Source organism: Vicia villosa, linkage group LG5 (genome assembly GCF_029867415.1).
Source record: "Vicia villosa cultivar HV-30 ecotype Madison, WI linkage group LG5, Vvil1.0, whole genome shotgun sequence".
Classification (NCBI taxonomy): Eukaryota; Viridiplantae; Streptophyta; class Magnoliopsida; order Fabales; family Fabaceae; genus Vicia; species Vicia villosa.
The window spans coordinates 115,288,691-115,310,572 of NC_081184.1; the positions used below are offsets into that span (position 1 = coordinate 115,288,691).

Here is a 21,882-nt window from a genome sequence, read left to right on the forward strand (position 1 = left end):
TTCTTTCTGCGATTCCATTTTGTTGTGGTGTTTTAACACAAGAAGACTCATGGATAATTCCCTCTCTTTGACAGAAAGAAGTAAGAACATGATTGAATTACTCTTTTCCATTATCAGACCTAAGTCTTTTGATGTTTACTCCAAATTGATTTTTAATAATGTAGAAAAACTTTGGGAAAACAATACTGACATCATACACACTTTTCCATACTGGCATCGTTATGCAGGTGTTGCCCAGTTAAGATATAAGGGTTCTGACAGCATAAAAATGCCCGGTCGGATTTCTAAATAATGATATTAGCGGAAGTAGAGTCCCCTAAATTAGGAGCTTTGATGCCATGTGAAAAATAGGAATAAGAAATTTTCTGAATATACTTTAGTGAGTAAAACACTCAGCACCCATGATATTTATACACACTATATAAATAATTACATATTATGTTTCCAAGAAGAAATAAATATTAGTCCAACTTCCTAATTACATGAATCTAAATATACATGATCTTAACTTAAGATTTAAATACTCCTTTTAATAGAAAATAGTAATTTTTTCTATTTCCAACAAATATAAATTTTTGTTAAATGAATGTCATATCACATTATTTTATATGAATATTATATCCAATATCTTTAGAGAGAAATTTTCCCTTGTGTTTTTTCATGCATGCATCCTACACTCACTATGCATCCATTTGTGAATATGCATGCTTATTTTCTGTCCTTCAATAGCAAATATATAAATCGAATATTCCACCTATATTAAGTGTCCAACAACGTTTTAGTTTACTGGAAAAAACATTGAAATGACTTGTTTCCTTAGATTTTTCCGATCATATTACATCATTTAAACATATTATATCCTATCACTCATTTGAATTTATCTTTAATATTAAAAATGTGATTGAAATACTTGATAAAGTGATATAGGACACAACAATTTAAATTCAGAAAAGAAAACATGCATAACTATAGCTCTCAATTATGAAAGATATGAAAGCTTAATTATTATGTATTCTAATATTTTCACGGTTATATGATTGAGGAACTCATTCATTTTCAATAATAACATGACACAATCGATTAGTTTTAGAAAAAAACATAAATAAATATTGTTTTCTATTATGCATTTGAATATAATTGTGCCTATGCATTTGAATATAATTGTGCCTTACAACTCGAACATACGAACGGTATTGAATTGATATATAAATTATTCTTTTTGAGATTAATTAATATTTTTCAATTCAAAAGTACTCTCTTAAGACACTTGGTTTTTTTTGCCAACTAAGAATATCTTTTACATGTGATCAAGTGCCATGATGAAAAGAAGCACTCATTGCTTGAAAAAGAGAGGCATCAAAAACAAGTAATAGGGGACACAGTTGCTAAAGGCCAAAGCGTAGTATTTCTATAGTAGTTAATTAAAGTATTAGGCACTGGTCCATTAACACATTAGAGAAATGTTATTTACGTATCACTAACTAAGATATTGAGGACATATTAATTTGACTGAATTTCAGTGGTGGCAATGGAATCCGTAAGATATGAGAAATGATTGAATGTTGCTTCCAATTTAAAAGACCATTCACATCATTGTCAGATGGTGAATTCTAAACTTAAAAATTATTAGAATTTTTTTTTTAAAAGTTGTACTAATTGTAGGGTAATCTCAACGATAAATCGATAACCAAGTGAAAAAGATGGATTAGTTTCAACTAACCAACAAATTGAGTGCAAAGTATCTATCAGTAACAGCACTATTAACCCATTTTTGTTGTGATTCCAAATTTGTTTTCCATCTTTCCTGTAAGTTAATGAAATTGCATCATAAGTAAGGAACATAAAAGCAAAGGAATTGGTGCTAATTTTGGCAGAGTCCACGTTGTGTGGTTGTAGTTAGTTTTGTGACACATGCAAGAAGGAACCTTTTTTATTTTGTAGTGGTCCTCTTTCTGTGTTGTGAATGTGACTGGAAGCTATTAACTTCTCTTCTACTTTGAAGCGTGCCAATTACTAGTGACTCACGTGCGTGCAATTAGGGTTGTTGATTCGAAATTTCTATTTCAAATTTTCATGTTTCGTGTTTGGATGGGAAGAGAATATCACATTCATCATGTGCAATTCATGGCTTGCGCGGGAGTTTAGTTTACGTTATACTATTCATTTCTTTTTGAGCGTGGAGTGTGCTTTTTCACATGAAATCATTAACCATTTTTAATGAATGTGTTTGTTTTAGATATTTTTGAGCTGTTTTTGGAAAATTAAACAAGAGCACACTTGTGTTTTTTTTAGTGAGATATGGTGATTTAATTGATACTTTATGTTAGATTCGTTTGTTGGTGTATTATGTATTTTCAATGAAGTCATATTTCTCATGTTTTGTTTGATTTTTTAACTCATAGTTAAAGAGGCAACCTATTTAGTATGAACAAAATCATTTACTCATAGTTAAGTATTTTTTTCACTTGAAAATTAAACATTAATTTATCACATTATAATATTATTCTTCTTGAATATAATCTTTTTTTTATTTGATAAAAGTGTCCATAGGATTCAAAAAATATAATAATAATATAGATTTATAAGATAATTTTTTTTCAAATAGTTTAGTGGTTGAAATTCAACTTTTTTAAAAGAGAATATATTCGAGTCCACACAACTATATTTAATGTCTGAGTAAAAATACAAACTGAAGAAATGTTTGAAATGTTTTAACAGGATTCCATAAGATAATTTTAAATGTTAATTTTGTGATAATTTGTAATCCTTCCAAAAATTTATTAAAACTAAAGATAGTTTAAAAAGTTCATGGTTGTTTGTAGAATTATCCAAAAATTTATTAAAACTAAAGATAGGTTGAAAAGTTCATGGTTGTTTGTAGAATTAGGAATACAGAAAGTGGGGTGTATTATGTAAAGGCATTTTAACAGTAAAGTTAAATTCTCGAAAAACAACTTACAAATAGTTATGGGCTCCTTTTTCTATAAAAGTTTTTGGCCCTTATTAAATTACCCCTCTTTAACTTCGGCACCCTTCTTTCACTCCTTTTGTAAAATAATTTCTTTTAGCTAAAATACCTAGAAAATTATTTTCAAAACCAAAGTTATGATGAGTTCTATTCAATTGTCTATATCCTTACTCATTTCTAAACAAACATAGACATGCTAGTAAATGGAAAATAAGATTTCAAGATCTAATTTTTCTCAATGCCAACTCATGTCTTAAAGATCTTTATTTACTTCCAAACAAACATAGACATGCTCAGCGGCGGAGCCTGAAATTTTATGGAGCCCGAACAAAAATTTTACACTTTGTTTTCACTAATTTTACACTCTATTTTTACTAATTTTACCCTTAATTTTGTCTAAAAATTACCTTGTTTTTACTAATTTTACCCTTAATTTTGTCTAAAAATTACTGATTTTGTCCCTAGTGTTGTCTAAAAATCGACTACTAGGTGGAAAATATACAATGAAAAGAGGGGTTGAGCTCGGGCGCGTGCCCGGGCTCGCTGGGCTGTAGCTCCACCCCTGGACATGCTAGTAAGGAAAATAAGATTGCAAGACCTTATTTTCCTCAATGTCAATTCATGCTACTAGGAGATCTTGTCGAATCCTATAGATAGGGTTGAAAATGAATCGAACCAATTCGAAAATAGTTCGAAATTCAATTCAAAAATTAAATCGTTGAACTAGGTTCGTGAATCAAATGAGTTGGATATGAGCTAAAAACTAAGTTCGTTAGCTGAATGGGCTGAACTTGAACTATACATAGTTTGACTCGTTAGGTTCATGAGTCAACTCGATTATATATGAGATATATTATATTGTGTTTAAGAGTAGGTTTAAGATTTGCTTCAAATCTTAGTCCCATATTTTCTTTTAGTCTAACGGTTTCAATTGATAATTTATATTCTGAAGTGAACAAAATATTTCTACAAATAATTATACAAATAAAATCAACATCGTATAAATTTCAATATAATAACTTTTATTTTATTTTTATTTAAAAAATATTAATTTAAAATGTCATATAATATATATATATATATATATATATATATATATATATATATATATATATATATATATATATATATATATATATATATAATAAATAGACTTAAAAAATTACTTTTAAGTCTGTGAAACAAGCGGGTTGTGCTAACGAGTTGAATCGAGTTGTTCGTGAACTTTTAAGGAGTCGAGTTTGAGCTGAAAAAAGTTCGTGATGTACTCGAATTCGAACTTGACCAATTCTTACCGAGTCGAGTTTGAGCTGAAAAAAATTCATGATGAACTCGAACTCGAACTCAAAATTGACCAATTCTTAACGAGTCGAACTGAGTTGAGGCGAGTTCGACTCGAATCGACTCATTTTCAGCCCTACCTATAGACGCGTAAAAACTAACCTTTATGATGAATTCGTCAATTTTCTATTATCAAGTCATGTTCTTTGGATTAAAGAATGCACAAGTCACCTACCAAATGATGATGGAAAAATTCTTTACAAAGTAGATCGTGAATAACATTAAGATATACATGTAAGCCGCATTGATCTTTACGAAAATTCAATTTCAGGGTCCAAGGACAAAAAATTATAGGATTCATGATCATCCAATGCAAATATAAATTATCAATGGGAAGTCCAACATCCATCAAAGAAATGTAATAACTAGCATGACAAATAACATATTTATCCTAAGCCTTTTACAAATTTAGAGGTCGATCATTACTATTTTACCATGTCCCCACAAATCAAAAACTTTTTAAGGTACGCCCAACGCCAACACAATTTCAATGAAATTAAAAGATTCTTTTCATCACCTTAACTATACTCTCCAGGCGCTAAGTTGGTTCTTTACTTAACGACCATAAAAATGTCATCAATTTGACACTTGAAGAAGAAATAGAAATAGTACAATACTTAGTGAGTAAGATGTTGCAAGGAGTATAGGCGAGGTATAAAAAATAGTAAAAATTGGCCTTTTCATCAGTGTTGTCATCCTAGAGACTCAAGCAGTACTTTCACTCGCAACCCACAACCGTCAAAATTGAATTTCCTATCAAGAATATGCTGCAAAATCCTAGGCTTTCATGGAGACTGGTAACATGGTCACTAGAGCTCTTAGAGTTACAAATCAACTTATATCTGAGAAGTTGTGGTCGCGATGACATATACCACTAGACACTTACCTCTTGACCATGTTCAATGATGGTTCATTAAACGTTAATGAAAGCGGAGAAAAGATCATGCCTGAAGGACTTAAAGGGCCAAACATACATCAAATTATGCAATTTAATTTCAATAGCGATAATAATCAAGAAGAGTGTGAATCCCATAGAAGGCTATGAAATGAGAGTTTCACATCTCAAAGTCAATAGTGACTCTCAACTAATAAAAAATAGGTGAAATGAGACTATAAAGAAAAAAAGGAAATCTTGATCAACTGCTTAAACAAAGTTAAGTAAATTTTTTAAAAAAAATTTATGGGATTTCAATCAAATACACCCCTTTGAAATGAAAACACCAAACTTAAGGAATTTGTAAAATTGGGTAGCATGAAACGATATAGTCAACAAAAATCCATTATGTTTCAAGTTCTCTAAACATATGATGTTTTTGAAGTTGAGGGATGTGTTTTAGCTACCAACCTAACATGAGTCAATAAACTTAAAGATTATTTTACATATTAGATATTACGTAACAACAACAAGGAAACTTAGAAAGTTAAGCATGTTGGAACACAATATACTATCATAGTTGATAAGTTATATGTTCTGGATTAGGCCTGTGGCTGACCTACCGTCGAGCACGACCCAATCCATGCCTATGTCGAGGATGACTCAAAGTGCTGGCCCAATCCGTTAAGGGCAATGGAGAACACGTTCCTCACGTGCTCCTCACCCGAGGACACGTCACCAACCAAACCCGACGCATCGCGTGACTAGAGGAACCATTTTTCCCTCCATAACAAGCAAACTCATCCATTATCCGTGGAGTGCGAAGCGATTGACCTAAGATGATGAGCACGAGCGCTCATCCCTACTTTCATGTGGGAATCCTGATAATCATCCGTAGTGGCCTGAACACTTGGCCCACAAGGTAGACCATTTGCCAAGCATTGGGGCTCACTATAAAAATCCTCATCTGCAAGAGGGTCAGATATTCTATTCTTTACCCATTCTTGCTTATCTCTTCACCCAAAATGACTTAAGAATCTGAGTGCTTATAGGTACAACCCCATTTTTCTATTGATCATTCAGAACCACATACATCTTGCTGGCCACTCACCTATTATGATCAACAGGTAAAATCATTATACAACAGAATATAAGAAAACAAAGTATGTCATGGATACTCTCGTTTGAGACTTAACAATTTTAATATATAAGATTAGTTAGTGGTGTAAATAATAAAATTAAATAAATATATAAATAATAAATTATGAAATTGCCTTCAATTTTGGCGCCAAAAATTTGTTAAGAGACTTAACAACTTTAATATATAAGATTAAATAAATAAATATATAAATAATAAATTACGAAATTGCCTTCAGTTTTGGCGCCTGAAAATTGTTAAGAGACTTAACAACTTTAATATATTAAACTAGACGTACACCCGTGCGATGCACAATTATGTTTTATTTAAATATTATAATTATTGTAATATAAAAAACATTAATATGAGTAATTTTTATATCGATTGTATCTAATTTATAATATAAATTAATTGTTTTAATGTTTTATAATATTATTTAACTATATAAAATAAAATTTTCATAAAATTAATATATATATATATATATATATATTTATTTATTTATTTATTTATAAGATAAATCAATTATATCTGATATTAAATTAATAATAAAAATAAAAACTAAATAGAGTTATAAAATTAATATAAAAAATATCAATTTCATAAATGGTAGAAGATAAAAAAAATTGTGTATAGCTAAATGACATAAATTATTCTATGTTTGCAACTAAAAAACATATAACCAATAACTAATAGTAAGCAATATTTTTATAAAATAAAAAAAAATAGAAACCAAATAATATATATATATATATATATATATATATATATATATATATATATATATATATATATATATATATATATATATATATATATATATATATATATATATATATATATATATATATATATATATATGGAGACGACTCAAGTGAGAACACTTGGTTATTATGAGAAATGAGAACAATGAATCACGACCGTTAAATTTTGATTTTGTTGATTTTAATGGACTTGATTGGTTTCTCTTTCTATGATCCTTAGTATTTATTTTAAATCAACATAGAAAGAGAAACCAATCAAGTCCATTAAAATCAACAAAATCAAAATCTAACGGTCGTGATTCATTGTTCTCATTTCTCATAATAACCAAGTGTTCTCCCTTGAGTCGTCCCCATATATATATATATATATATATATATATATATATATATATATATATATATATATATATATATATATATATATATATATATATATATATATATATATATATATATATATATATATATATACACTTCTTCTATCCTACTCTTTTTTATAACTCTACTTCTTAACATTATTTTGTAATGCTTCAAAATATATATACCTAAAAAAACATAATTAAGAATTAGAAAATAATGATAAAGTTAGGTAGAGAATACATACATCTTAAAACATAAAACATAAGTAAAAATTAAAAATAAATACTAAAGAAAGCTAAAAACTATAGAATTAGAGAAAACAACTTATTCAAACCCGCCCTCTGAAAATATAATTGTGATGCTTTAATTTATACACTAAAAAAAATTAAGAATTAGTAAAGGACAATATACTTAAGAAGAAAGAAACAATACCATATTTATTCTAACTCGTCAATTTCTTCTAACATGTCGTCTCCCACAGAGTTAGGTAGAGAACACATACTTCTTAACACATAAACAAAAATTAAAAAGAAATACTAAAGTTAAAAAGATAACAAAAAACTATATTTTTAGAGAGAAAAACACTTCTTCTAACCTGTCAATTGATATTATGATTGTGATGCTTCAATTTATGCACCTAGAAAAGAAAATATAACTAAGAATTAGAAAAGAACAATAAACTTAGGAAGAAAGAAAAAACACCATATATTTGAAGAGATAGATATTTATTCTAATCCCCGATTACTTATAATTCGTCATCTCATACTTTCCAATTTCTGAAACACATTATTGTAATGCTTAACCAAACAAAGAATCAACCTTTAAATCATTATATATATAGAAAAAGATGATGTACAACTTGACTGATTATGGAGTTCGTGGGGTATACAAAGAGGATTAAGTAGTAATAAGAAAAAGAAAACTACTTTAGATAAAAATGTGACAATAGAATGTGACTTTATGATTTTGGAAATGAAGCTTCTTTCTTAATTGATATCTAATAGACGTGGGTTTGGAATTGGGAAGTAGTTTTTAAAATTACACAAGTTGTGAAACGTGAGTTTGAAATTGAAAAGTAGTTTTCAAAATTACGAAGATGTCTTTTATAGGGTTTGCTTAATAAATGTAATGATACTAATAGTTAGTATATTTTACCGACGTTTTCAATTAGCTAAAGAATAGGGAAAAAAACCTGATTTGTGGTTTTATTATTTTAAATATGATTTAGAATTATTGTTTATAATAAAAAATATAGAAAAAAGAACGTGATTTGTGGTTTTTTTTATTTTAAATATGATTTGGAATTATTATTTATAATAAAAAATATTACTGTATAATAAAGTTGTAATTAAAATTATTTTAAGGTTTTAAATATTCTTTAATTAATATTGTTTTAAATTATTATAATTTAGTATAATTGGTGAAATTTTTGGAGAAAAAATTTATGTAATTTTTGGATGTAGATATAGTTGTCAAATTATACTAGTGTCTTACCCGTGCGTTCGCACGGGTACCCGTCGTTTTCGCGCATTGTGATTGAGAAAAATAAAAGATATTAGTAAAAGATTAAGTTTTGGGTAAAATTGAAAAAGTTATAAAAATAGTAATATTTTATTTAACAAATTATAATGAAGGAAAAGTTTTAAAATCGCAAATTCACGAATTATAATGAAGAAATATTCAATCAAATTATATAATTCAATTAGTGATAACTATTAGCCCAATCTCAAACTATCAGCTAAGGAGAATCGATTGTTTTTTTGCTAGATAAGGAGAAAATTAATTATTTTGGCTCAATTATAACTACAAACTATCAGCTCTGTCTTGTAGGCCAATGAGAAACCACTACAAACTCCATTTATAATAATGATTCATTCAAAATGCATAATTAATAGAAAAATACTTTGACCAGTTATTTCATGTTCCCGTTAATATTCATTATTTTGATAAGTAACTTCGTATTCCGTTAATATTTCAAATTTCTTCCCGTTAATTTTCAAAATTTTGATCAGTAACTTCATGTTCTTGTTAATATTCATTATTTTGATCAGTAACTCCTTGTTCCCGTTAATATTCATTATTTTGATCAATAAGTTCGTGTTCCCGTTAATATTCCAAATTCGTTTCCGATAATATTCAAAAAAATTATCAGTAATATTCAATATTTTGTCAATAACTCCGTGTTCCCGTCAACATTTATTATTTTGATTAGTAACTTTGTGTTCCCGTTAATATTCAAAATTTCTTCCTGTTAATTTTTAAAATTTGGATAGTAACTTAATGTTTTCGATAATATTCAAAATTTTGATCATTAACTTTGTGCTCCCGTTAATATTTAATATTTTAATCAATAACTCCGTGCTCCCGTTAATATTCAATATTTTGATCAGTAACTCCGTGTTCCCACTAATATTCAATATTTTGATCAATAAACTTCATTTCCCATTAATATTCAATATTTTGACCAGTAACTTCATGTTCCCCTTAATATTTAATATTTTGATCAGTAACTTCGTGTTCTCGTTGATATTCAATATTTTGTTCAGTAACTTCATGTTCCCGTTAAAATTCAATATTTTGATCAATAACTTCAAGTTCCCATTAATATTCATTATTTTGATCACTAACTTCGTGTTTCTGTTAATGTTTCAAATTTGTTCCTGTTAATATTCAATAGTTTGATTAATAACGCCATGTTTCCGTTAATATTCAATATTTTTAGCAGTAACTCCATGTTCCCGTTAATATTATATACTTTGCTCTGTAATTTAATACTCACGTTAATATTCAATATTTTGATTACTAACTTCATGTTCTCGTTAATATTCAATATTTTTATTAATAACTTCATGTTCCCGTTAATATTCAATATAGTTTGATCAATAACTTTGTTTTCTCGTTAATATTCAATAGTTTGATCAATAACTTCGTGTTCTCGTTAATATTTAATGTTTTGATCAGTAACTTTATGCTCTCGTTAACATGCCATTTTTTATCAGTAACTTCATGTTTCCGTTAATATTCAATACATTTAATATTTTGATCAGTAATTTAATATTATCTTTAATATTCAATATTTTGATTAGTAACTTCATGTACCCATTAATATTAAAAAAAATTCTATTAATATTCAATATTTTGATTAATAACTACATGTTCCCGTTAATATTCAATTTTTTTATCAGTAACTTCATGTTTCTATTAATATTCAATATTTTGATGATATTTTTTAAACAAAAATAAATTAATTTTAACATTGTTTAAAAATATTTGATGATAATTAAATTTTTTTATAATAACAAAAATCTTAAATTGACAAATTATAATGAAGAAATATTCTATCAAATTATATAATACAATTAATAATAAATATTTAATATAATTGATTAAACTCAATTTACAAATCAAATATATTATTCCATATATAAAATATTTGAATCAATAGTTAATTATTCCTATATATAAATATTTTTGTTTTGGAATTATTTATAAAACTATTTATGCTTAATTGCAACTTTAATCTATTTTGTCTTTTTCTTGATTTTGATCCCTCTATTTTAAAAATCACTATTTTAGTCCATTTTTTAAGTTTTCTGTGCAATTTTCGTCCCTCTATTTTGTTTTTTTCTGCCTAATTAATCCATATTCCTGTCTCTTTTTCATTAGAAAACTCAAAAAGGGGACCAAAATCGTGGTTTTAAAAATGGGGGGACTAAAATCGAGAAAAAGACAAAATATGGGGACCAAAGTTGCAATTAAGCCAACTATTTAAATCAATTGTAAACTTATTCTCGTTATTACATTTAATTAAATGTGTTAATATCAGTACTATATGTGCGTACCATATAATTACCCGTGTGTATCCGTAATATATTATTTTGTATTTGGATAGAATTGACCCATTAAAGTTTTAATGGTAATATTTCAATTATATTATATTATATATAGATAAATATATATATATATATATATATATATATATATATATATATATATATATATATATATATATATTGATTATTGATAAACTTGTTCAATTAAATTTTAAATTTTATAAATGACAAACAAATACTATGATTAATAAAAAATATCATACAATTTTGATATTATTTATTCATATATTACTTATGTTTCATTCTATTACTACTTATTCATACATTACTTATGTTTCATTCTATTACTATTTATTCATACAATACTTATGTTTCATTCGATTACTATTTATTCATACAATACTTATGTTTCATTCGATTACTTATGCTTATTAACACCCATAGTTATTTTTAAATATTTTTTTTTAAAAAAAGTCAATAGATCTGATATATTTATTTTATTTAATAACCTCTAAAAAATTTCATTTATATATATATATATATATATATATATATATATATATATATATATATATATATATATATATATATATATATATATATATATATATATATATATATATATATATATATATATATATATATATATATATATATATATATATATATATATATATATAACTTTCATATTTTATATTTTAAATAATTTAGTAGTATTAGTAAGAAATCTTATTAAAGTGAAAATAGAAAGTAGTAGTTAGTTTTTCTATACAGAGAATGACGATGGCACATGTTGTATTTTAAATATTTTGAAAATATATTTTATTTTTATAATAATATCTATGAATTTTTTATCAAAAAACTCCATACAATATATAAAAGCAATGATATGCCTAAAACATTTTATTAAAATATGTATCTAATAATATTTATCCTTTTGTTAAATGAGAGGTTAAAAATCTTCTAACCATATGAAATTTGGTTTCAAAATTATGTTGATAAATTCATTAATTTGGAAAGTTTCTATTAAATAATTTTGAAGGAAATCAAGTGAGATAAATTATATTTATTAATTTTTAATGATAATATGATTCATTCAATTTTTGGTGATACAACATCAATATAATTTGAGTACTAAATATATTTGTAACGTATTTATTTTATACCAATTAAGATATTGGTAAGTAATTGATATGATTTTAATGTATTGATTCTATATCAATTAAATTATTCCCAACGTACTGATTTTAAGGTATGGTCGTTAAAAAGGCTTTTATATCTTACAAAGTTAGATAATTTTAGGTAAATCATACAAAAGTACAATATTTACTCAAAATTATATTATTTTTAGGTAAATCATAAATATTGTAAAAACAATATAATATTGTAAGATATAAAAGTACAATATTTTCTCAAATCTAATAATTTAAATATACATATGGTAAGTACTAAAAGAATAAGAAATCAAAAGTTGCAATCACATGCATTAAATCATAAATTAAAAGTTGCAATCAATCGATCAATGATTACTAAAGATAACTAGTGTGATACCCGTGCGTTCGCACGGGTACCCGTCGTTTACGCGCATTTGGATTGAGGAAAATAAAAAATATTAATAAAAAATTAAATTTGAGTTAAAATGAGAAAAATTATTAAAATACTAATATTAAAAAAATTGAATATTAAAAATAAAAAGTAATTAAGAAATAAAGTTTATATTGTTTTAGATTGAATAATATTCTAAATTTGTTCTCGTTAATATTCAATATTTTATCAATAAATTCGTGTTTCCGTTAATATTTATTATTTTGATCAGTAAACTTCGTGTTCCCGTTAATATTTAACCTGTTAATATTCAAAGTTTGTTCCCTTTAATATTCAAAATTTGGACCAATAACATAATGTTTTCGATAATATTCAAAATTTTGATCAGTAAGTTCGTGCTCCCATTAATATTTAATATTTTAATCAATAATATTAATGGAATACCCGTGGCACGCTTATTTTATTCAATATAATATTTTTTACAGAAAAAGGTAATTTATGTAATTATTATGATGCATTTTATTCTGTAAAATTATATAAAAAATTTAAAAATAAAATTGATAAAGAATAGAATAAATAAAACAATTTTGAAACAATTGTTTTATAAAACATAATACAATTTTAAAATTTCTACTCAATATTCTTTAATAAACTTCTTTAATATTTTTCACATATTTTTCACATATTTGAAGAAAATATTTGATAAATTTTCATTATTTAATAGTATTTAGATCAATAGTTTCATTTCTACTCAATATATTTGTTATAGTTAGATAATAAAACAAACTGATTATCAGGATGTAAATTAATTTCTCATTAGTTATTATCAATATCAAAATTGATTCAATTAATTATTATCAACATCAAAATTATATTACCATAATTATTAGTTACCGCGTCCCATACCTAAAATAATACGTAATTGTAGCAAAAAAAAATTATCGAACTAATAAAATCAGCTCTATTTAACAAATATTTTTCTAAAAAAACAAACACAAAACACTTAAATAAAATATAAAAAACAAAATAAATCTCTCTCTAAAGAGTAGCCCATGTATACACATGCAGCTGCACTCTTATATAAATATTGTAACCATAGCAAACAAATCTCTCATTCTTTTCTTCTCCAAACAACTTCTTCTATCTCTGTTTTTGTTATACAGAGATTCAAGAATGGGTACTAAATGACAAATGTTGAGACACACATTTGTATTTCATTAGTTATCAAATTTGTACATCTGTACAGACCAATCTCCTGCTGCATAAGAACAAAACAGAAACAATAGAAAATAAAAATTAAAAAATTGATAATTTGCTCATGGATAAGGCTGTTAAGTTAAAAACTAAGCAGCAAGAAATTGTGCTTCAAGTGTCACGTTAAAAAGAGATTCTGTAATAAGTAACCAAAAGAGAAAAATGAACTTATTATATGTCAATACAAATTGCTAATGTATATCAATATCAAAATGATATTTTACCTCTAGCTTGCTGTAAATTACTTTTAGTTCAAAATAAAGACTAACTAATTTGGTCCATAACAAAAAGTCTGTTAAGGCATTGCTAGAAATCATAGGTACCAAGTGAGTGGCCGGTAAAAATCATCGGTACATTCAAAGCACCAGAAAGAAGAGCAGCAGAGTCACCTGCATAAGCATAATGCCCGTGAATAGCAACCGGCCAGACATCATGCCCATTACCAATTTGCTCCCCTAAGTTTTTATGTACTATTATCTTCATGGTCGACGAAGCCTTGTCAGCTGCATAATCTGCGGTTATTTTTGAAAGAGACATTAATATAGATGCATTTCAAGTTTATAGATAAGAAACCCTTCTTGTTTTGGTTGCTTTGAAAGCTAAAAGTAATGTGATATTGTAATGGACTTTCATAATAATCCAAATTTCAGGCATGTGAAAGAAATTCTTCAAACAACCAAGTGCCAAATCTGTCAAATGTCATCGCCGAAGGTTGACCAAACAGGTTCGGAAACAGCTTCGCGATATCATATGCAGAAACGATACAATCAAAATATTTTTATAAGCGGAATCATGTCTTCTTTCAAAACCTGTGAATACAACAAAACATGACAGAAGAAACCATTGGTCACAGTTTGTTAATAACCTGCACAACAATCCATGAGAACTGAACCAAAACTGCATACAAACCAAGTCATAAATATTAACTTGAATAAATGCTGCAAAACTAACAATTCACATTGAATCATGGCTTGTATTTACACTACCAAAACAAAAAATATCAGTGCAACATACATGAACATACACCTCCAAACACAGTTCAACAATCTAATCACCCATCATTTGCCAATACATACATACCTTACAATTCAAGAGGAGATACCCAAATCCATTCCAACCAAGAAAAATCATCCCAAATTATGACTTCAACTACTTCAGTTAGTTCACACTTCAACTCTCTCATTGCCATCCTTTTTTTTTTATGGCCAAGCAAACTTGTGCTTCATCATTAAACCTGCATAAAACCATATCAGTGGTGTGGATTATTTGAATTACATGATCTGCAATCTCTTGGTAATCTCTAAAGTTGAAAGGCCTTGTGATTTCCCTGAAAAGAAATGAGGCACTGCTTGTCTCTCTAATCAAATTAGGTCTAGATTAAACTAATTACCTATTCATGAGAACTTCTCAATTAAACTTAAGTCCTTATAAGTCACATTTATAAAAAAAAACATAATCAAATTAGGTCCAGTTCATAAGTTGAAACAGTAAACCATCCATCATAATAGTTCATAAGTTGAAACCTTTATGGCTTGAGACTACTGATGTAACATTCACATCATAATAGTTCATAAGATAAACTATTGGTCACAGTATCCAATTCCAGTTAAACATTCAAATGATAGTTAAAATCTTCTATGACATCATGGCAGTTTTCTAACAGAAATCATGGTTAAACATACCTTAGAATCAGCGCTCGAAGAAACCATTATGCTCAATCGAAGCGAAAAAGCTATACCGGTAATGTACTTAAAGTGACCCTTCAATTTAGATAAACAGAGCAATAAGCCAATTCAAGAATAAACTGACAGTGAAATATTTAGATAAGAAAATCAGTGCATCCACAGAACTGCAAGTCCTACAAACAAATACACAAAAATAGCTTTTTCAACTTAGACTGCAGAAAATAACCCACCTCCTTATGTTGAATTCTATGATCCATATGTTGAATTCTATTTCTATAGGACTAAGAAAGAAAAAATGATACAGTTGACCACAAAGAGCTCCATTATGCCATGCCTCCACTGGTTGCTGTCTTGATTATCTGAAAGAGAGTTGTGCAATAAAAACATGCAAACATGTCAATGAAACTATACGACATAGCCCATGAAAATGCTAATGAATGATAGGTAAATATATAATCCTAATCTGTAAGAAGGTAATTAAAACATTTACTCAAGCAACACTAATTCCTTTGGGATGCTCCTCATAACTTTAAAACATTTACTCAAGCAAACAAAGAACAATCGACTCAAGAAAACAAAGAACAATCTAGATTTAATAGCTTCGAGAGTAGGACCAGACCTTGTTTTCTTGATCTGTTATTTGTATCTACTGAGTTCGAGCAGAGTGTCCTGTAAGTCATCGATGGCACGTTTTGATTCCAGATCAGTTTCCTCCCTTTCAATTTCTGATTCTGTGATTGTAGAACAGTTGGCAATCGCCGAAGCATTCAATTCATTAGCGTCATAACTCTGCACATCAAGATTCTCATGACATGATGACTCTGGTAGTGACGTTTCTGTATTTGAGACACTCCTTGCAATATCTGAATGTTCTTAAACATTTTCATATGAAATACAATCCCTGAGAACTGGAAATGATGTCACTAAGTTGTCATCAGGTCCAACACCAGCTGCGTGGCTTAAAAGTTCCGAGCTGCAAGCATTATTTCCTCTACTACTATCATCATTTTCTACTTTTTCATCCTCAATAAAAGTTGAATCAATAGGGGAAGCTTCAATTACATCTGGCATTGCATTTTCTGAAGCATGATTTTCATTTAGAAGTTGTAGGATGAGATTAATACCTGGATTTAACTGGTTAGTGAGACTGCTAAAATAAACTTGCTAAAGCCATAAACTTGAAAAACTCATCTGAAAATAGCTTTTGAAATGCATATCTCCTGTCTCTTACTCAAGAATCCATATCTCCATTCTCAAATTATTGCTCTAACCAAACTTGAAAAGCTCATCTGAAAATAGCTTTTGAAATGCATGGTCTTGTTAGAAATGCACGGTCCGGCTATAAATCAAAATAATTAAGGCAAAATTCTACTAACGCATGGTCCTGTTGGACATAGTTTTAAACAGTATTAACATATTGTCAACCTTGATACCAGGAAGAACTCCAGCTTTCTTCAACACATCAGTAAAGAGTTCTCCTATACATAATTGAAAAAATATGTCAGGGTCATAATCAGAGCCGTCTCAAGTTTTTAAAAATCCTATATAGTAATAAATAGAGACCCTAGTATCTTTGAAATGTTAATAAACAATCAGCATCTATAATACCTGCAACAGTTTTTTGGTATAGTGTTTCCTCAAACATGATAACACCACTGAGGCACTCTAAACAACCAGGGGCAGTGAATAATAGTTCGCGAAGAGTGCGCCTGTTTCCTTCGGTATTCTCCACGCTGATGTTGGCGAATCGCTTGCCGATTGTGCCCGTAGATTCATCAGCAGCAAGGATACCTTTCCCAGGAGAGCCAATGTAAGCAGCATTGGCAATGAGCTCATCTGCAATTCATGTTAAATGCTTTGAAAACATGAAATATAAAGAGATAAATTTTGAACCGTTCCACATAGCACATCACAATAGTCTTAATTCAACTTGCAGCATCGAAAAAGGGAAAAGGAGGACACAATATAACAGATTTTGAGATGCAATTGCAGCCACATTGATGATAATAATAGTTCACATTTGATCTTAATATAGTTTTAAATTGCACTCTACAACTGCAATTTAAAACTACAATTTAAAACTATATTGCTGAAAGTAGTCTCTTTCAACTGTTCGCTTAATTGGTACACGAACCCTGTTGTTATTATAGAAGCTAGACAACAAACTTCCCTTAGGATGCAAGTGGGCAAGCTGTCAGTTTCCTCAAGCATAGTTGATCGCTGCTTTCTATTAAATCCACCTTATCAGCACAAGTATCTAATCCAAGCATCTGTTAACATGATAAAGTTCAGCTTTTACAAAAGTGGATAAGTTTGGATAAACAACGTACTTAATCTTTCGTAGCATAATTTTCTATCTAGAAGATAAAAAAGTCAAACTGTTTTAATAAGCTACCATAAAAATAAACATAGAATAGCTTATAGACATGTTATAATTTGTTTCAATATATTTTTCTAATCAGCTTCATAAGTGCTTATGTCAACAATTAAGCTCAAATATGTCCAAGATAGAATCAGAATACAAACCTTGAGAACATAATCAGTTACTAAATTGGTTTCTTGGCCTGATAATGCAGTAGTCTTCATGAAAGCATCAATCTCAGGGTCTGGTTTGATTCTAGCTTCTCTCTCCCTCCGCGAGAGTTCCATCAACATTTTATACCTATTGCCAACACCTAAACAACGTGATGAAAAATCCAATGTCTCTCTCACTGTGACTTCTCCATAGTGAATGTCATGCTGACAAATATAAGCGCAAGTTTTTGCAGCAACGAATTCATTTAGCTCATGACCACAATAAGTGATTTTCCCAGAAGCCTATTCACAGCAAAAAAAACAATACAGGTTAAAGTAATGAAAAACCATTATTTAATTAAAATGATTTGGAAAAGTATTAGAAAAAAGGAACAAACCCTTAAATCAGGATCAAGTTTTCCTGCAAGTGCAAGAAGCAAGGTTGTTTTCCCATAATCCGGTGGACCCAAAAGGAGTGTCATTATGAAATTACCAAACCAAAATTAAATAAGTTATTTGATTGTGTCAAATAAAATTGTAAAAACAATGCATGAATCACAGAAGTACATACCTTGAGGGTTTCACAATCCCACAAACATTTTTGAGAATCTAAATCTCTCTTTTCTTCGTCGATGCAAAGATGAAACAATCCCAAAATGCTCTACCATGCAAAGAAACAAATAAATAACACTCTCAAATTTAACTAAAAATTTCATAAATCTAATGGTTTTGTTTGAAAAAAAAAGAAGTACCTTGAAAGTATTGACGCTGACATTAAGAAGAGTAGGAAGCGCTTTACTTCCAACATACTCATCTCCTTCCACTGACAAATTCTCATAACGAACTTCAATTTTTGGAATTTCAATCCCCACTCTGTATATTGTATTGCATTAAAATCACAAATGTAAATCCAATCATCATCATGAATGCCTTTTTCCTATTAGGCAATTTATTTATTGGCTTTCCCTGTTCAGGGGGAAACGTCAAAATCTACTATTATAAAACAAAATTTATACACTCAAATGTATGTATTATAGGAGGAAATAGAAGGAACACAGTATCACAGATTTAGATAACTTACATTCACAGTTAATGCTTTCTGAGACCTGATGATTGGTCGGTGTTTCCCGATCAGAAAAATCAAAACCGCCTGGAAGGTCTCTGGTATCATGATTTAACGCATTGACATATATTTCTCAGCAACAGCATAAGCCGATGTTGTCATTCCAGAAAGCTGATACCTTTAATTCACTACATTACCCGTGCGTTCGCAAATTAGTAACAAAAGAAAACAAACCCAAAATTGCTAAAAAAAACCTAAGCAAAATTATGGAGGGTGAGGGTTTGGAGAGAGGTGAGAAGAAATCGATACTGAGATAGGAGTTATCTGAAACAAAGCAGAAATGGCAGATCGAAAACAACACGAAAGGAAATCACCTGAGATGCGTTAGGTCATGCAATGACGGTAGAAGATTAATCGAACAACCATGTGCCGTGAGTTCCATCGATTATTGATTGAGCTTTCCCATCGTTCCGGGATTGATTCCTATCGAAACAATGGATGAGATAAGAGAAAACATGGATGAGTTTGTAGTTCTGGAACATGGGTGAGTAAGGAAACAGAGTTATTGTTGTTGCAGTTCAGGTCATGATTCTTCTGTCTCGTGAAACAGATGAGCGACGACGACAAAATCATCAATTACATAACCCTTCAACCAACAATCGGCGCCCTTTCATCTGAGAAAGAGGTTGCACCACCGTTCACGATCGAGAGTGGATGAGGGTTTTGTATGAAGATTGAGAGGAAGAAGAAACAAATCGATATAAAGAGAGACCGCGTTTTGGAATTGGAATAGAAACAGTTCGGTAGAAAAAAGAAAACGTGTGAAACCGTTTTTGGAATTGGAATAGCTATAGATACGTGAATGAAACCGTTTTTGGAATTGGAATAACAATAGATACGTGAATCAAAGATTGAGAGAATAGAAAATTGACAGTGCTGATGTGGATTAACCATAGAAGAGTTGCTGACGTGGATAGCCTAAGAAAGTCCCAAATGGTAGACTTTTCTTATATGATAGATTATGATATTTAACTTTTTTATAAGTAAATGATTTATGTCTTTTCATTCTAAACTCTTTATTTACCTAAAAAAATATATTGTTTTTTTCTTTATTCTTTGATTCTATTTTCTTATACATTTCAAAATTATGTATATGTTTTGAATTTGTAATATTTTATTATATTCTATATTTATTTATTTTTCGACCTTAGAATAAATAAATATCAATAATATTTTATAAAACTAACTTTATAAATTTTTTTATATATATATATATATATATATATATATATATATATATATATATATATATATATATATTGATAAACTTATTTTTTTTATTTGACCTAACTAAAATATTCTTTAGTTATATGAATTAATATACAATATTATGTTATTTATATATTATAATATCTATAATTTTTATAGCTACTAAGATTTAATATAAATATCACTCAAAGATATACCAATTATTTCCATATCAAGAAAATAAGTGTGCTGCTTCATTATTTCAACAAACCATTCTTTAAAATCACGTTCAAATCGACCATAATGCTTGGATTATTATGGATAAGAAATTAAAAATTGTAATCACATTAAATCAAAAAATAAAAAATAATAAATCAAAAGTTGCAATCAGATTAAATCAAAAACTAAAGTTGCAATCAAGTAAAATGATTATGATATTTAATTTTTTTATAGGTAAATGATTTATGTCTTTTCATTTCAAAACTCTTTATTTACCTAAACAAATATAATGTTTTTTTCTTTACTCTTTGATTCTCTTTTCTTATAAATTTCAAAATTATGTATACATTTTTAATTTGTAATATTTTATCTTTATTTTTTGTTTTGTTCGTCCTTATAATAAATAAATATCAATAATATTTTATAAAACTAACTTTGTATATATTGATAACCTTAATTTCTTAATTTGACCTAACTAAAATATTCTCTAGTTCTATAAATTAATATAAAATATTATCTTATTTACATATTATAATATCTACAATTTCTATAATTACTAAAATTTAATATAAATATCACTCAAACATAAAATCAATCAATTAAGATTTATTTATTAATATTTGCACTTAAAATATAAAAAATTAAAGTTCATTCTATGAATTAATATAAAATATCATGTTATTTACATAGTATAATATCTACATTTTTGACAAAACTTGCGCAAGCATAACCCAGTAATTTCAAGCAGATTCTCCATTGTATATTGACACCAGCCAACTTGATTTCTACTTCTACAGCTCAAACTTTCGGGACAGTCAAAGAAGAATATTTATTTCAAACGAATCGTATAGACGATGTTTTCTACTGTCTGCACCAGAAAAAAAAATCCAAAACACATATTAGGACAATATTTAAATTGTTACTAAAAAATAGAAAATAGGGATTCGAAACAACCCAGGTAAAAAACGAACCATATACTATGGAGTGACGCCAATTGGTACTTCAGAATGATACATTACAAATTCAACCTGCAAATAACATGAAACACCAATTAGTACTTCAGAATGATACACTAC

General features: G+C 28.0%; 1 protein-coding gene and 1 long non-coding RNA gene across 11 annotated transcripts; both read right to left on the reverse strand.

Annotated features, from left to right (window-relative positions):
• Positions 1–13,856: 13,856 nt before the first annotated feature.
• LOC131602095 (uncharacterized) lies at positions 13,857–17,457 on the reverse strand. 7 transcript variants are annotated; one of them, XR_009283926.1, is made up of 7 exons: positions 17,371–17,456; positions 17,188–17,240; positions 16,382–17,051; positions 15,760–16,121; positions 15,158–15,311; positions 14,467–14,886; positions 13,857–14,078 (listed from the first exon to the last, which is right to left on the reverse strand). It is a non-coding gene; the product is annotated as an uncharacterized LOC131602095 (long non-coding RNA). The 7 variants fall into 7 exon arrangements; XR_009283925.1 differs by having other exon boundaries at positions 13,857–14,081; XR_009283929.1 differs by lacking the exon at positions 13,857–14,078 and having other exon boundaries at positions 14,233–14,886; positions 16,382–16,886; positions 16,994–17,051.
• On the reverse strand, positions 17,456–20,306 carry LOC131602094 (ABC transporter G family member 34-like). 4 transcript variants are annotated; one of them, XR_009283921.1, is made up of 7 exons: positions 19,714–20,306; positions 19,358–19,527; positions 19,029–19,242; positions 18,848–18,937; positions 18,675–18,697; positions 18,289–18,579; positions 17,456–18,032 (listed from the first exon to the last, which is right to left on the reverse strand). XR_009283921.1 is itself a non-coding variant. In XM_058874104.1 (4 exons), exons 1-3 carry the CDS (start codon positions 18,756–18,758, stop codon positions 17,934–17,936), a joined length of 474 nt encoding a protein of 157 aa, XP_058730087.1. In that variant the 5' UTR covers positions 18,759–18,840; the 3' UTR covers positions 17,464–17,598; positions 17,897–17,933. The 4 variants fall into 4 exon arrangements, 2 of the variants coding, with proteins under 2 accessions (XP_058730086.1, XP_058730087.1); XR_009283922.1 differs by having other exon boundaries at positions 19,029–19,149; positions 19,714–20,301; XM_058874104.1 differs by lacking the exons at positions 18,848–18,937; positions 19,029–19,242; positions 19,358–19,527; positions 19,714–20,306 and having other exon boundaries at positions 17,464–17,598; positions 17,897–18,032; positions 18,675–18,840.
• Between the last annotated feature and the right edge of the window lie 1,576 nt (positions 20,307–21,882).

Excerpts from the sequence above, each read along its gene's own strand:
- LOC131602094 (XM_058874103.1), bottom strand. The coding sequence starts at position 18,758 with ATGACACTCCTTTTGGGTCCACCGGATTATGGGAAAACAACCTTGCTT. Across the intron at positions 18,580-18,674 it reads AACTTGATCCTGATTTAAGG|GCTTCTGGGAAAATCACTTA; the intron begins GTTTGTTCCTTT and ends TGCTGTGAATAG. Across the intron at positions 18,033-18,288 it reads TAACTGATTATGTTCTCAAG|ATGCTTGGATTAGATACTTG; the intron begins GTTTGTATTCTG and ends TCATGTTAACAG.